At 43.3% G+C, this 17,715-nt stretch overlaps 1 protein-coding gene across 1 annotated transcript in view; it reads left to right on the top strand.

Moving 5' to 3' along the window:
• Positions 1-17,715, top strand: part of LOC126535566 (mitochondrial-processing peptidase subunit alpha) — a 254,117-nt gene that overhangs the window by 906 nt on the left and 235,496 nt on the right. The window contains exon 2 of the mRNA XM_055073207.1: positions 8,514-8,546. Coding sequence (XP_054929182.1) covers positions 8,514-8,546 — 33 coding nt within the window. The remainder of the gene's footprint in view (positions 1-8,513; positions 8,547-17,715) is intronic.

The following is a 17,715-nucleotide window of genomic DNA, read 5'->3' as shown; positions in this document are numbered from 1 at the left end:
TACTTGGGCTTGTAGGTCCCTAGTAACTCAGTTTAAGTCTGCATCGGGGAAAGATCTGCAGAAACACACCAGTATCCCCAATGGCAGCTCAAACTCAATCTTGTGTGACATTACTTGCAGCGCATGATGTTCAGCAGGTGCATAGAAACAAGGAAGGGGAGGCACAGCCCCAATCTAATACACCATATTTATTTGCATGATTTGTAAACCTTGTTTTCTTCACTTTGGGGCCTTAGCAGGGGGGTGCACAAGTTACATGTGGATTCCATAAACACATCCCCCATTCCCCCATGACATGTCTTGAAATACGATGAAAAAGAAATGTATAACACAAGCGAAAGGCTCTTATTTTACAAAGCCCTTACTTGGCCTATTCAGAATCTGTCTAAAAGCCATTGAACACGGTATACTCTGAGCCATTGCCATTATCACTGGTGTCTCGAACAACATCATCTGCAGTTTATTTGATTTGATGTTTATTTACTTTAAATGAAAGGGGAAGCCATGGCAAAAGGCGGTAGGCCTGACTGGTCCTTGGCTCCCTGTTACAGACAGCAGCACACTCATCCAATGTATATATAACAACAAAATATGTGTAAATCAAATACACAACTTCATAAAATATAACAGAAAATACATTGGTTATGTACATAGAAAACAACTATGATGTGGCATCAATACAATAACTGAATATACATAGAAAAGATCACACACACACAAAAAGAACTTGTCCTACAACATGTACAATACTACAGCAAGTACAACTATATAGGGTATTCATTCAAGTATTGCTTGATATTTTTAAAAACCTTTGCTGAAGTCGAGAAGTCTACATCTGGTGAAGTTTTATTGATGACAAATGGTACCCGAAAGGTACCATTTGTCATACTGAGCGTCTGTCCTGTCCACTCCGTTTCTTGCCACCCGTATTTCCTCTCAACGACACTACATGATGCACCAACTGGCCCAACAGTCTACGCTCCTGGCCTAAAAGGTTAAGTTCTGTCTACCGTAGTTAGTCCGAGTGATAGGTACTAATTTTGTACGTGTTCTCAGATAGTAAGTTACGGCAGGCCTGTCGGTAGAGTGGCATAAAGTTTGTTTTGGCGAATATATTGCAGTAGACGATAGTAATAAATTTGATGCGTAGGTGGAATTGTATATTTCGTGAATAAAGGTTCTGTAGGCAAATCCCGCAGTCTGCCATAATAACCTTCAATGGCTCTAAGGGCTTTTTTTTTTTTGCAGAACATGCAACCTACTGAAGTTTCCAGATGAAGTGGTTCCCCACACAAGACTACAATATATTTTGGAATAAAAAAAGAGCATAGCACATAGAAATTTTGAGCCATGTGGGTGTTAAATTAGTAACCTTATAAAGACATCATATAGTTTTACTCAAACCTTTTACTAAATTAAAAACATGAGCATTCCATGAAAGGTTTTTATTAAACCAAACACCTAGACACTTGTGATTGGCAACTTGTTTTATCATATTGTTTTTATATTTAATAAGTACACTACTCCGTTCAGTAGTATTAATCGGCCTAAATATGTGTTGTTTTAGTAAGATTCATACTTAGCTTATTTGCCATCAACCAAGTTCCCCATTTATATAAATAATTATTGACCCTTATTTCTAATTTAGTTAATGAACAGTCAGTGAAAAAGGCATTGATGTCATCAGCATACATTACCAGATCGGGTGAGCCAGGAATATTAGTTATATCATTAATATATACTATGAAGAATAATAGCCCTAAAATTGATCCCTGGGGAACAACTTGCTGTATAACCATGGGAGCAGAGGAGCAGTGATTGCATCTTACAAACTGAAGCTTGTTGCACAAATATATATAGAATAAAATTTATTGACAGGAAAGACGGTCGACCTGAGCTAGTGTGCTCTAGTCTGCTACTCTGCACTGGGGAAGAGGGGAGTGAAAGTACTGGGATGAAGTGGTGAGTGCTTATGTACATGAGACAGTTGCCTGGCTGGAGCCGCTCGTCATGCTTGGTGTCCTGCAGAAACTTCAACAACACTTTAGTTGCACGCACTAAAGGCCGAGGCCATGGGCCGAGGATAGCTTCCTCCGACAGGGGTTGCCTGCCAACGCTGGCTAGAAAACTTTCTAACGTCCTTCGCTCCAGCATATATGCTGGGCAATCGCACAGTATGTGTTCCAGTGTTTCAGGCATCTGCAGTGTTCACAATCAGGGCTGTTCGATTGGCCGATAAGGTGCGCATAGCAACGGGTGAAAGCTTCTTAATAAATAACTCTTGATAAGTCCAAAGGTATACCACGAACTCCATAATCTGTCAATTTATACAATAAAATATGTTGGACACAGTCAAATGTTTTTCAAAAGTCAAGAAATAAACCAACAGTGTATTTCCGACGTTCAATATTATCAATTATTTTCTCTTTAATGGACAACAATCAGTAGATTCAGTAGATCTTCACTTCACAAATCCATATTGTGAGCTGGTTATATCGTTATGCTTACTAAAGAGGTTTTCTAGCCTAATGTTTATTACTCCCACAAACACTTGAGATAACATTGGCAGTATAGAGATTGGACAATAATTTGAGATTTCAGTTCTATTACCACCCTTATACACTGGACACACACGAGCTACCTTTAAATGATTGGGAAACGTGCTGTTTGTAAGCATGAGGTTAATACTGTAAGTCAAGACGTCATATATCGGCATCGATACATGTTTCAGAGGAGATGCCTTGATGTCTTCATGCCCTGCTGATGCATTGTCCTTTAAGTTTCTAATTAAACTAGCAACTTCAGTGGTGGAGGCAGAATAGAAGGTAACAGAGTGTGATAGCGGGTTTATCAGATTTGAGTACGTCCTACACGAGATTGGGTCACTGTGCTCCACAGTGCCAACATTAACAAAAAATGCATTCATTGCCGTAGCTAAACCAGAACCAGTCAATATTCCATCAGATGTATATCTCTGATAGGCCAGATTGAGTTTTCCTATTCAATAAATTATTTGCCTGCCACCATACTTTCTTGGCGTCATTGCGTATCAGCGTGAAGTGCTCAACATACTGATTTGATTTTGCAGTTTTCAGTTTTTTTTTAGTTTGTTCCTATATTTCTTGTTTTCTGAAAAAAGATCAGGATTTCTAGTTTCAATAAACCTATGGTATATTTCATTTCTGTTTTTAATTTTCTCATACAGTGTTTTATTCATGATTTTATATATTTTTTACTTTTAGTTTTCCTTTCTCTCTACGGGAAGGCTTCATCGTAGCAGCCAATAAATTTTTGGAGGACAGCTTCGTATGATTTGTTTACATCAGTCATTTCATATATGGTACCCCAAGAAGCATCGTCAATCACTGATTTGAATTTACTCAAGGACTCTTCACTAATGTCTCTAGGCTTATATGTTACCACGGACAGTTTAGGCTTATATAGTTGAATAGGAACAAAACAGAAAACAGGCAAATAGTCACTATTGTTGTTGACCAGCACACCAGACGCAGTTTCAGAAATAATACATTTGTGGCGCAGATATCCAGTAAACTAGAAGTGGTTGCAGTTACCCATGTGGGTAACTTAATGTTCGAACAGACATATGTATGTACAATACTATTTAGTTCCCGTGTTATATTATCATTGGAAATTAGGTTTACGCTGACATCACCCATAAGAACAACCGGAAGCTTGGTGGACGTTAGGAATTCCATTTGACTTTCTAAGAAGTGGGAAAATTGTAATCTGTTGCCAGCAGGTGGTCTGTATACTGTTGCAACCATAGTATGGGCAGGGCTACAACCATACATTCAACATTGGGAGTTGTGATTGAAAAATCTTCTATTACACTATGTGGATAGCAACTTTTAACATATACTGCAACACCACCGCCTCTGCCGCTCGACCTAAATAGACCATTATAGTTGTAACCAGGGAGGGGAACGTGTTCATCATTAGTGTCCAACCAAGTCTGTGTAAATAGAATTGCATCAAAGTTTACTTTTAATGATTCAAAAAACAAATTTAGGCAGTCTTCCTAATTCTTCATGTTACGGACATTGAGATGAATTGTCGAAAACCCAGCTATGTCTGAGCAGTAAGTTGAGGTGAGACTATCATTGTTATAATATTGACATATCACAGATCTGTCCATGACAAAAACAACAACAATATAAGTTGCATAGAAACACACCTTGTCCAAATCGGACAGATCTCGGACCTTTAGCACATCTCGCGTCTCAGTATTTTGCGAGAATACCTTGCCACCAGAGGTCCAGGCAAACTTCTACCCGACCAGCTTTTTGCATGCAATGGCAGCTCCAACGAACACGGCAAACTGGGCAGGTTGGTGACTGAACATGTTCCCGGGGTGGGCAGCGCAACCCGGACTAAGGACAAGAGGAAGTGCATGGTACGAGCGCAGACTAACAACTGGTTTATTTTTTCGAACAAGAGACTAAAATATACAGAACATGCAAACGCATGTAAAGTGACGCTTACAAGAGTGAAAGGGTGTTAGCCTATCTTGCCATTCAAAAACTCCGTTTCTTTATCCAGCAGAGTGATAGAAGTCTGGCTGACGCATGCACCAGAGTTTACATGCATGAAGTAGGATTCCACAATCTTGCGATTGATTTGATTCATATTGTACAATATTTCCATTTGTTCAAACATAGTTGTTAGTCTGCGCTCATATCATGTACAGTTGCCGACTGTTCATTTGGACCTCACGGGGACTGCGGAAATGTCCGAATAAACAGGTGTCCGAAAAAGCAGATTAAGAAAAAAAAAAGTCCTTTATTTCCACGCAATTATTCGGGTTCGGCAGTAGGCTTGAAGAAATCGTGAATGCGCCATTGCACATTGTTCCGTTTACGCGCAATCAGATCAGCCTGAATCTCGGAGAGGGTCGTATAGTCACTATAGGCGGCTGAAAGCACAGTCACTGCTTGTACTCGGAGTCATTGGAGCCAACTTGGAGTCTTCATCCGGCGGTGTAGTAGAAACCTGACGAATGATCTCGCCGTCGTCGAGTTCTGCACATGTCAGTACAGCAGTGTTGGCACCTGTGAAACTGTCAAATGAGATGGTGTCCGGAATCGCAATGCAACCATTGCGCAGGTCTCGGCAGAACATTTTCAGCCTCAGTAGGGAGCACATCGGAAGGCGACAAATCCTAGGCCTCCCGGTGCCCGCTTGCCGGCATTCCCCAGTGCAGTCTACGCGGGCACTGTTGGCGCCATTAGACACTTGACGCGATGTTTCCGTATGCCGCGTTGGATCACCACTACCTCGACACAGCACACAAAGCAAACACCACCACGCCGTCACTCCGACACCAGTCGCACAAACGAAAATCGTGGCCTATTCGCAGTGTCGTGCACGAAGAAAGAAACAAATCAGCTGCTGCTTTGTCTTGACGTGGCTTACTAAGCTGAGACAGGAACTGCTGTAGCCACTCTATCGAACCAGGCAGAAACGATGATGATGAGTGGGGATTTGCAGTAGCGCCACTTCGTGGGGCAGCAAGGAAGCTCCATTCAAAACAAAAATGGTGTTCAGCAAGTTGAACCATGCACCGGTCAGAGTCTGTGCATGGTGCTCTCGATCGAGTTGGCTCAAGGAGGGTCTGAAAAATCAGACGAGAGGTTGCAAGGGGACCGAACTTTCGGCATTTGTTATACATTATGGTCTATGGGCAGAATGGCGGTGCCGCGAAGCAGTCCGAATAATCGAGCATGTCTGAATTTTTGGAGTCCGAGAAATCAGTCGGCGACTGTACTTCCTCTTGTCTTTCATCCGGGTTGCACTGCCCACCCATAGGAACAAGCAGCTCCAAGTAGCTTCTTATTGGCCTGAGTGAAGTGCTCATTAAAGGGCTGTTCTCTAAGTCCGGCCATTTTGAGCTAATAAGCGCAGAGCATACAATGTGTGCTAATGATCGTGTTTGCAAAGAATTGCATCGCTATACGCCATGGAAAGGTCTGAAATATCAATGCAAATGTACTTTTCCCTTTCCCTCGCGGCGGCCACGCTCCAAGCCAGACGGTAACGTACTCGTGTCTGCAGTGTGACATTGCTCATGGTGATACGTGATTTCGAGAATTATTCAAGGCAACATCTGTTATTTGTGTGATCTTTTGCTTGAATTGACAAATTGAAGTTTAGAGAAATAATAAAGCGTGCAAACAGAATGTCTGCGTGTTTTTTGTTTTACTTCACACCAAAGCAAAAGATGTACTTCCGCTTCGTCTGCTTGTTCTCACGGTCGTGCAGTCACGTGTGCAGGTACTGAAACTATGCCATTTCCTACCGTGTTCCAGTGCATGGTCATGCTCTGCGATCTGCTTGTTCTACCTTAGTATTCGTGTAGCACTTAATTATGCCACTAGTCGTGTCCTTGTGCACAGCGTGCAAAATCGTACGCTGTGCCAAACGAAACCATCACAACAGCCTGCGCACAACACCGTCAGCGGAAGTGCGCAGCGCCGAAAAATAAAGCGAGAAAAAAGTGAAGGCAGGGCCCGTGACATATGCGTCACGTGATCCTCGAGGTCTGGTATGGGAGAACACAAGGAAGGAATTTTGCTTTCAGAGGCTCTAGACGGAGCGAGTAGATAGAGTGTCTCGCTTTGCAGTGTAGCTCGTCTGCTGAAATCATGGGTTCGCGGCACTGAAATATTTCTATCTCGGCTATTAATGAGCTGATTTGAAACATTTTTGCGGCAGAATGCTCCCTAAAGGACACTTAACAACTTCCAGCGTATAACCAAAATTTGCTTTGGGGCCTGGTGAGGGACCCTTTAACAAAAAACTGGACCCTCTTCAAATGGACTGAGTTTGTCATTTGAAATACTTTGTTTCCTGGCCTTAGACAAAGAAGCATGATGCTTGTCCCTTCTCACAAACCTAACAATTATATTCATCTCATCAGTCTTTTGAGCTTGTACTCTGTGACCTGAATCAATGTCTGCCTCAAAAACAGACTCATCGAATAGTTCACCAATTTTCTTTACTATGTCCTCGGGGTTGTCAGTTGAAATCACATCTTTTATCGCCAAGTTATTCAGACGACTGTATTGTTCAGGTTCATTGATTCTTTGCGTCAGACGCATGTTTTCCTTTCTGAGATCTTCATTGGATTTCAAAAGTTCACTGACTTCTTTTCTAAGTGCTTTAACTTCGAAGGTAATTGCTTTTGTCTCGTTGCAAGTATCGCTGCAAAACTTCACGCTTTCTTGACAGTGCAGTCCGTGCGTCATTTCTCGCTTAAAGTCGTCAAATGCTTTCATGAGTTCCATTGACATGCTTAAAAATTGCAAGTCACAGTACAAGGTTGAAATCAGGTTCACATTTGGCACCAGTGTGCAAAATTAGGGTCAGAAGACGCTGTAAACAAGATTATTCGCTTACCTGCAAAAGCAGGGAAATCTAGTATGATGCTTTCAGCGTGCGGACTGCTGCCAAAGTGAAGAGCAGCTCGATGTGGTGTCCCTTTTAAAAGCAGGTGTTGATAGAAATCCCACGCAGATAGGTCACAGCAGCCAGAACTGCGATATGTCTATCGCTACGGTGACGCCCGTGGGATGATGATACGCCGCCCCCTGTCAAGCTCCACAGTATATGAGCAGTGCCGCAGTAATTCTGCGAAAGCAGGGAAATTTAGTACGATGCTTTTGGCATGTGCACTGCAGCCAATGTTGCTGCCAAGCGCATTTGCAATTCCGCTTGTGACAGAATTCCTTGCTTTTGGGAAATACCTTTTGCTAAGCTGCGAGAATCCACTTGTCTTGACAGTTGATCTTTTTGGTCTCTCAATTCTCTGTCCATCCACTCCATGTTCCAGCTGTGTTTAACGGAAACTGCAAAGATACCAACTCTGCATTGCATGCTGAGCTGGTGTGCAAACCTGTGTAATAAGGGGTGAGTGCGTAAATTACACAAGTAAATTATGGTAGTAAATTAAGCCCAGATTCCACAACAACAAAACTAAGATATGTAAAAGCAAAATGAACCCTAGCTTCTTCACTCCTTGCCCGCTTAATGCACACTTTCGGGGTGCCCGATTACAAGTTTATTTGTTTCATTCTGGTGTTGAGTCATACCCCAGTCAGGCAAGCAAATTGTGTCGTGGCAATATGCATTGTTGAATGGGTTGGTGCACATTTACAGCCTGGGGATGAGCACATAATTTGACATGGTAGATGGGACAGGTGGCACATGTCCCTTTGAGGTCATTCCCACTCTCTGAAATTGAGTGTCACTGTGAGTGAGCGCACTTTGTTGTCACTGTCATTTGCCTGCTGTCAGATGAAAAGCTTTAGTCTCACTTCAATACACTTGCCAGCCAGTGGTTCAGCATTGAACTTGCTTCATTGAATCAAAGTGTGTAGCCTTGATAGCAGCGCTTGAAAAATAACATAATACTCAATGCAGTGTGCAGACTAGTTTAGAAATGACTTTTTCCCAAGCAGTTAGCATTCTTATTTCAGTCTTTTATTTTATTTCAGTACCTTAAAGACCCAAAGGCTTTACATAGAGGAGTAAGTATTTTTCTTATGCACAAAAATATTCAGACGTAGTTTTCATGAAGGTGACAGCATATCAGTAATTGCAGCAAGGAAGGAGGAGACGATTACATTTGTTGTTTGTTAGTGGTATCAAGGAATCAGAAAAATGGGTGGTACACAGTGTGGGAACCACAAATTCGAATTTGTGGTTGCTGCAAAAAAGAAATGTAGGTGGGAGGGACAAGCAGCTATTCTTTAAGGTCGAAATTAAGGAAATAAATCTTAAGAAGTAAACTCAAGAGAGAGCGTGTACGGTGTGATTCAAGACTACGTAGAGTAAACATTAATTTTGTTCTTCATATGAGCGTTTTGATAGAATAAAACGAGAACAGTTTTGTACGCTTTCGACAGCATGCGATAAAGGAGCAGTGGATGGATCTGAGATAGAACTGGCATAGTCGAGCTTCAGTCTTGCTACTGATCTATAAAGTAAAAGTTTCATATTGGGGGAGGTGGTACAGAAGCTTCAGTGCAAATAACCAAGCATGCTGCTGGCATTCATAAATACAAACTCAACATGCACAGTCCAAGAAGGGTTGTCCATAATGTGTATTCCAAGGTATTTAAAAGAGGAAACAGCTGCTAAAGGTGTGTTGTTGAGAGTGTGGTAGGACGTTGACTTGAGAATGCGCAATGCTCGTCACTTTACACTTTGAAACATTGATCACATGAAGACGAGAGCTTATTTGTGTCACTTTGCAAAGTAAAAGCATCCTTGGGGTAATTGATTAGCCGATATAAAACCCAATATGCAGTGGAAAGTTCGATCGAAGATTTACTTCCAACAGGCACATCGTTAATATATATAAGGAATAATAGCAGTCCTAAAACGAATCTCTCGCGCACTTATGAGGTAACTTATTCTGACGGAGAACCAAAGCCATTGGCATGCACATACTGAGAATGGTTTGGCAGAAGCACTCTGCCCAGCCTAAAACATTATGATGTACTTTTAGTTTAGACATTCATAAATGAAGGAGATTATGCCAGACTATCAAAATCCCCTCAGAAAGCCTAAATATATACAGTCAATAGTAATTTTCTTACCTACTGCTGTGAACAAGTCATTAGTAAAATAAATCATTTGCATTTTGCAACGAAACAAAAACTAATGACGAGCTGACATGAAGAGAAGCATGCGTTAGATTCAAGGAAAGACATTACTTAGGGTGCTTTGTGCTCTTTCTTGTGCCTGACTTATCACTAAGCATTTTCCTGTCAACATGGGTCACTGGGTAAGTCAGATGGTTGGAGGGAAGTGGGCACCATCAAACCTACTGGGCTCACTGGGTGGTGGCACTGGCCATGTGCCACCCTCCAGTGAACTTCATTGATGCCAACTTGGGTCACTGGGTGCCTTTCACAGGATATGCGCTGCTTCTGAATGAAAAGTCCTAAGTTTTCTCTGGTGCTTGGCAGAATCAAATATGTGTCGTATATTAGAGACCGACTAATAGGCAAATCTTTCCAGCAGAACTTTTTGTTGTGCTAGTTGTCCAACAAAAACTAGCCCAACAAAAAGTTCTGCTGGAATATCTTTCTTGTACAGTGGGCCCTTCAATATGTGTTTCCTAAGCGCTCGTCCGTGTCTCTTCTTGTGTCGTCTGTTTGGTGCTATAGTACTTCAGTAATAGGCAAATGCTTGTTTCCATGCATCAGAACCGCACCCTTTTAAGGTATGAGCACGAAATATTGGTCAAAAAGTCATTTAGCACTGGCTCCATATATAGGTGCCTGTAAATCCCTATTTTGGTCCCTCGTGCCCATATTTGCCTATATTTGAACTTAGCTCCTGAAGGGGCTTTTTTTTGGGGGGGGGGGGAGCTCATTTTATTTCGTAATCATTCCACTAAATCTAGCAGCATCAGCAGATGCTGTTGCTAATGGCAACACACCTGGCAATGTGATCTAGCAAATAAGGGCTTGCGCTGTAACCTTTATTAATCTTTTGAGGGTCTCTTGCCTGACACTTGTTAGCAGTGCCAGAGAAAGATACTGCAAGGGGTATGTATATTTGCAAGCGGTCATTCCACTGCATGTTACACTGACGGTTAGAGAGAAAAATGCACAGCATGCGGAGAGAGGTGCAGTGTGTGTTGCAAGCGTCGGGGACTGTGCAGTGGTCATTATGCTTTTCAGTGCCTTTTGTGCACACTTGTGTCGACGAAAAACAGCCAGTTCATCTGAAGCAATAAGCTCTGCCGTTCACCATGCTCTTCTATATACATGGTGCTGTGCTCCATTGGGCAATAATAAAACAAAAAAACAAAATACTTTGTGATGAATGAAGTCACAGCAAATAGAAAAAGCGCTCGCGGAAGACTTTCACGAGGCTTAGCACAGCTACTGCACCATAACACAAGTTTATTTATTTATTTATTCAATAAACTAAAAGGCTCCTTTACATGAGAGCATTGTGCGAGTGGAACAATATACATGGAAATCGTAAGAGCATAAGAGCAAATACAATGTTTGAAGAAAAACATTATACAATTGTTAACAACAAACACCAGATATTATACTCTTAAAATCAAGGAAAGCAGTTATACAAATTTTAGGTTTTAGAAATGTGGCTGTATAAAAACAGAACACAACTTGGCTCAGAACTAAACAAGAGCACAGTTTCATGCATGTAATACAACATTTAAAAACATTTTGTTTTGGTAACAGCACATAAAAACAAGGATATTAGTTAAGTATGGTGGTTATCCTGTCTCTAAATGCGTTAGTATCTTTGGTGTTTGTAACATCATCAGGAAGGCCATTCCAATGGCTTATGGCATGCGGGAAAGCAGACATGTTAAATGCTTTAGTATTACCAAAATTCACCGAAAGCTACTGCGATTATGAAGATAGTGTGATATACGGCATGGCTGAGACAAAGGCAGTGTGTTTCTATGAGGACTCAACACCATCTTATGAAATACAGTTGAACCTCGCAATAACGAAATCGGCGGGGAATGCAAGAAAAATTGCTTTCGCGAGAATTTTGTTGTTGCGAAAAGAAACAACACAGATAGGTAATGCATCGCAGAACAAAACTTTACTGTCAAAGTTCCTACTTTGACAATAAGCTTGCAAAGCCTACTTTTTACAAGCTTTGCTTGAGGATATAAAACTGCATTGCCGACAGCACAACGTGCACCACATAATTTGACCAGTAGTGGCAGCACTGCCGTAGCACATTATTCTCGGTCAATTGCTTTCGGAGATGTGATCACTTTTGCGAGATTTTGTGTAACTCGGCACCGGACGCAAGAGCAACAGCGCATGCAGCAGCATTTCTCCAGCGCGCGCTGTTGCACGTAGGTGCCGACATGTCCAGTGCCGAGCGCAAAAGTGATCGTATTGGTGTACCCGAAGGTAAACGATGGGGATGACGGCCTTTTCGCGCAAATCTACGGCCGGTGCCGAGTCCGCACGTGATGCCTGTCAGTTCACACCAAAACCAGCATTCTTGAAGCAAGGGAAGCGTATTCCTGCACGATCGCTCAATCATGGCTCAATGCATGACACTTGATATGCTGCGACTGCCATTTCAAGCGCCATAAACAATTCCATGTTGGTGGGACGTGGATTTCCTTGCTTTTGCTGCATTTTTCTCACCGAGGGGCACATTACGCAGTGCACTGCTGCGATCGGTGATTGTTCTTCGAAACGCGCATTCAGTTTGCGTTCAATTTCACCTCATGTGATTGGCCTAGGCCTCTCCGAATTGTCAGTCACGGGGAATACAAACTGAACGCGCGTTTCGAACACCAATCGACGATATCGCCTATCGTCGTCAAACCGTCGTCCCATGTGATAGCAACATGCGTGCCACTTCAAACGGGCGATCAACAAACAAGATTGTGGCCATGACGTGTATCCAGTGCATTGACTGCTTCTGCCGTTTGGTGTTTTTGTGAATTAAAATGTCTGTCTGCGCCCACACAAGTGTAATGTTGTGTTATTTTACACAGTTCTAGTGCAATACAATCGCATTTGAGCACATTTTGGAGCCTGCTAGCCTTACGCGAGTAGGTAATATGCGGAGTTACATTCCGGCAAATTTCATTGATGTGTGATTGCAGTACAGCCACATTTCGTTGTCAAGAGGTATGAAAGGCATTGAATCCTATGGGCGTTTGCTAGGGATACGAAAATGTTTCACTATCGCGAGAATTTCGTTGTTGCAGGATTTTATTATCGCGGGTTTTGACTGTAAACAAAGCAGTGCAACCGCTTGTCATGATTCTAAAGATGGAAGTGGTAGCGTCATCTTGATGTTAGTCATGCTGGAATGTCGGTTATAATTGCGATCGATGAAGCACGCAGCACGGTTTTCAACAGATTCAAGGGAGTGTGTTAAGTATGCTTGGTAGGGTGACCAGATAGGTGATGCAAATTCAAGTTGTGGGTGAACAAACATTAGGTAAACTAGTTTTTGGGTCTCAGGTGGTGCACCATGAAAATTAATGTTTAGATATCCGAGAATATGTGAAGCCTTAGCTACAATTTTATTTATGTGTGTCATCCAGGAAAGGTTAGGATACCGAGGTATGTGTATGAAGATGCCACTGAGACTGGGTGATTGTTAAGCGAGTAGGTGAACAGGGAGTTTGATAGTTTTTAACTGAAAGTTACTAATTTACATTTGTCAGTGTTTACTGCCATTAGCCATTTAGCTCACCATTTTGTTACACAGTCTAGATCCTCTGTAGCTCAAAGTGATCAGTTGAATTAGAAATGTTACGGTAAATAACAATCATCTGGAAACAAACGAATGGTAGAGGTAATATCGGTAATATCTGTAGGTTGGTCGTAAATATATATTAGAAATAGTAATGGGCCCAAGACACTGCCCTGGGGAACACCAGACGATACCTCAGAGAGGGATGATGAGCAATAATTTTTGCAAGTGAATTGTTTGCGAAATGACAAAGAATTTATAATCCATGATAGTGTTAAAGAATTGATGTTTAAGGCAGAGAGCTTGGAAATTAGACGGCAATGTGGTATGCGATCAAATGGCTTTGAAAAGTCAATGAAAACACAATCCGTCTGATGGTTATCATTCATAATAGATAAAACTTCATGAGTAAATTCCAAGAGTTGCGTATCGCACGACAGCCCTTTCCTAAAACCATGTTGATGAGGGTAAAAAATGCTGTTTTCTTCAAGATGCTGCACAACATTTGATGCAACAATATTTTCTGGTAGTTTACATGCAATACTTGTTAGTGATATGGGCCGGTAGTTACTGATATTATTTTTGTCGCCAGATTTGGACACATGGATGACTTTGCTCCAATCGAATGGAAGTTCGCCTGTCGACAGAGACTGCTGAAAAATGTGATAGAGGATTAAGCTACTTGAGGTTATTGTGAGTTTCAGAATTTTGGTGTTAATTCCATCAGCGCCAGGGCTAGTGGACATTTTAATGTTATTGATTAAAGACGTGACGCCTTCAATGGTTAGTTCGATTGGGGTCGTATATCTGTAGCCAATTTTGGCGGTGGAAAGAATACTAGAATGATCTTCGTGGGTGAACAATGAAGTGAAATAATTATTAAGAATGGTAGCATTTTTTTAGTCACAAATTAAATTTCTGCTGTCATCCTGTAGAGCTGTACAGGCCTGCAGGTTATGTGGGGAGATTGTGCTCCAAAATTTTTTCTGCTTATGTCATAAGCTATCGAAGGTCACGAGATAAAAACTGACGCTTTGCTTTACGAACGGCGTGGCAGTATTGTTTTTTACAGCATTTTTGCTTCAAGTTCAACAAGGGGGAGCTTGATTTTTGCACTGCTTTGAACAAGCATTTCTTTTTATTCTTTAGTGAGCGTAGTGACCTATGGTACCATGGCTTGGATGTGTTCACCCAAAATGAAATTTGACATCCAATGTGTATTGCAGCAGCTGTAGAAGTTTGTGCACTTGTGGTAAAGAAGAAGCATAATTTTCTTTTCTCAGTGCAAGAAAATTTCTGAGGTTCTCACATCAGAACAGTAGGAATCCTAGAGAGCGTGATTCCCTAAAAAAAATGGAAATGCAAAGATGCTCCATTCACCTGTGTCAAAACTGCCTGCTTCTTTTGATCCTTCAAAAAACTTATTGGGGGTGAAAGCAGGCACAAGCTTCAACTTAATACCTATAGATGATAAACATGTCATTGTGCTAGGTTCTGAAAATATTTCTGGACGTACAGGGTTCAACGCTTCTTTTCTTACTGGGACATTCGTCAGCTTCAATTCATTAGGCACAAGCTCTGTATTCTGTTATTAGCTATTTAGAGGCTTCTCTGGCATATTTTGGGGCTTCTGTGCTGGATCCAGTTGATGCATCATTGTTAAGCACGAAAGTTTGCCTATTAAAGTACAGTGGAGCCCCGGTTATACGTCCCCCGGTTTTGCAGCGACCCGGGTTTTACGATGGATTAGTGCAGTCCCGGCGAAGTCCCCATAGAAGCAATGCATTAAAAACCCCGGTTATCCGACGCAATTTAACACCTGACCTGCATTATACGACGATCCTCGCGAAGTGTGGGACGGAACGGTAGACGAAAGAAAAGTGCTGTGGGTCTCTTTTCTCGCTCCGTCTCTCCGCATGCGGAGCGCTTGACACCGCTCGACCAGTTCGCTCCGACGCAGCTTTCTTCCCTGCCTCGTCTCATCGTTCATTTTCCTCCCCCACCAGCACCCACCCACGACGCTCGCTGTGCTGAAATGGCACCTTTTCTTCTCTACAATCGTTTTCTCCCTCTCTTCTCGGCGGCGTCGCCTCTCGTCGCGTTGGGGAAGCATTTCTCTCCTTCCAGTTTCCCAGCAGCAGATCGCTGACAAGGTAGCGCGGAGAGGCCTAGGTTTATTGCAAGTGTTCTTCGTCATAATCCTAGCGACCAGCATTCAGCGGAGGTTTTAAGTTGTGTAGAGCAACGCAGTGCACAATCTCCCGAAAGTGGACAGTTCTGTCGCTCGGCGATAAGCTGAATATTATCGAGGAAGCGGGAAAGCGGCATGGATCCACGAAAGCCAGCATTGCCCGGGACCTTAAGATACCCGAATCTTCGTTTAAGACGATTCTGGCAAACAAAGCGGTGATATCGCAGACTGCCAACAAGTTCGGGCTCAAGCGGAAAGCGGCAAAAGCAGGACAGCATGAGAAGTTAGAAAAAGTTCTCGTCAAGCGGCTGCATCAAGCACAGAGCTCTGCGGTCAACGTTGACGGCGCCATTCTAAAAGAAAAGGCGGACCTTGTGGCATTGCGTCTGGGCACCGACGACTTTTAGGCATCGAACTGGTGGCTGGATCGCTTTAAAAAACGAAACAGGATTGTGTACAGCCGCTCCTGCGGAGAAAGCACTTCCGTGGACATTTCGACGGTGAACGAGTGGATGGAATCACTGCCGGAGATGATTGCTGCGTACAAGCCCTGCGACGTTTTCAATGCCGATGAGAGCGGTATTTTTTACCATATTGACACGTGTAGTTAACTTTATCGGGCGACCACGTTTCGCCGCCTAACAAATGTTATCATTCAGCGCAGGACGCGCCTGCATGTAAAAGAAGTTTCTGGAATGTTATTGATGGTTCCGTCCACTGTCTTTCACCGCAACTTGTGTAATCTGATTGCATCTATGCGCGACGCGAATAGCATAGAACTTTGTGGAAGACACGAGGGTCCCAGCGGTTAATCTGGAACATTTGACGACCGATCTATAAAAGCCGACGCGCTTGACCCGCCAATCAGATTTTTGACGATCGCCGACCGTGTTCGCCGCTATCGTTGTGCTATATGTGTAGCCTGTTTTGTGGGCACAGGGTCGCCCAATGAAAGTTAGTTTTGTCGTTCACAGTATTGCTACTGTGTTCTTCAACGTCACCACCACGTGACATCTGGTGGAGGTGCTTTACGTTCATGTACCGGACGCCCCCGACAAGCCGTAATCCAAGCCCGGACCGCAAAGACAACACCAACGTCGTCCAAGAACACAGAGTAAGCTGCCGGCTACAGCAGCTGCCCCCGGAACACAGTCTTCTACCAGATACGACCAAGAAGACATTCCAAGAAAATCGTCCAGAAACGACCAAGAAGACATCCCCAATGGCAGCCGCAGCGGCCCCAGTAATTCTTCAGCAGCCCAGGTAACCACCGACATTCTGCAGTTCCACATTTGAGGACCCGGAAAGCTAGCTGGAAACGTATGAGAGGGTGGCTACGTTTAACAGCTGGGAAAGCGACGACAAGCTGCGACATGTCTAATTTGCATTGGAGGACGCCGCCAGGACGTGGTTCGAGAACCGAGAAGCCGCGTTAATGACCTGGGACCTGTTCCGAAGCGCCTTCCTGCAGACATTCGCAAGCGTCGTACGCCAAGAACGAGCCCAAGCGCTATTAGAAACCCGGGTGCAGCTACCTAATGAGAAAATTGCGATCTTCACGGAGGAAACGAGCTGTCTATTCCACCACGCCGACCCTGAAATGCCCGAGGAGAAGAAAGTCCACCTACTCATGCGTGGTGTGAAGGAGCAACTTTTTGCCTGAATGGTACGAAGCCCACCGAAGACCGTCAACGAGTTTCTTCGTGAGGCCACCAGCATCGAGAAGACACTCGAGATGCGAAACCTGCAATTCGACCGCCGCACCAACTCTACAAACTATGCCGGAGTTCAAGCACATCAACAAGGGCACGACGATCGCATACATAGAGGAAATTCTGGAAAACAGCAATGCGTTTGTCGTCTCGGATTCTGCCGCATCTACCCCGACGACCGTAGTTCCGGAGCCAGACTTCAGCATAAATCCAAGTCTCCCCACGATTAAGCAACAGTTCAGAAGTCTACTTCGACGATACAAAGAGTGCTTTTTGACGTCATCAAGGATTCGACGAACCCCAGTCGCAAAGCATCGCATAATAACCGAAGAGTACACTCGACCTCTCCGCCAGAGCCCATACCGAGTTTCGACGCGAGAACGTGAAGCTATAAGGCACCAAGTCGACGAAATGCTGCGCGACATCATCCAGCCGTCCAAAAGCCCGTGAGCATCTCCTGTAGTCTTGGTGAAAAAAAAGGACGGAACCCTACGTTTCTGCGTCGATTATCGTCGTCTGAACAAGATCACAAAGAAGGACGTATACCCCCTCCCACGGATAGACGAC

Source organism: Dermacentor andersoni, chromosome 7, assembly GCF_023375885.2.
Source record: "Dermacentor andersoni chromosome 7, qqDerAnde1_hic_scaffold, whole genome shotgun sequence".
Lineage (NCBI taxonomy): Eukaryota > Metazoa > Arthropoda > Arachnida > Ixodida > Ixodidae > Dermacentor > Dermacentor andersoni.
Note: the sequence above shows the minus strand (reverse complement) of the source record. Positions and strands in the feature narration are given on the sequence as shown.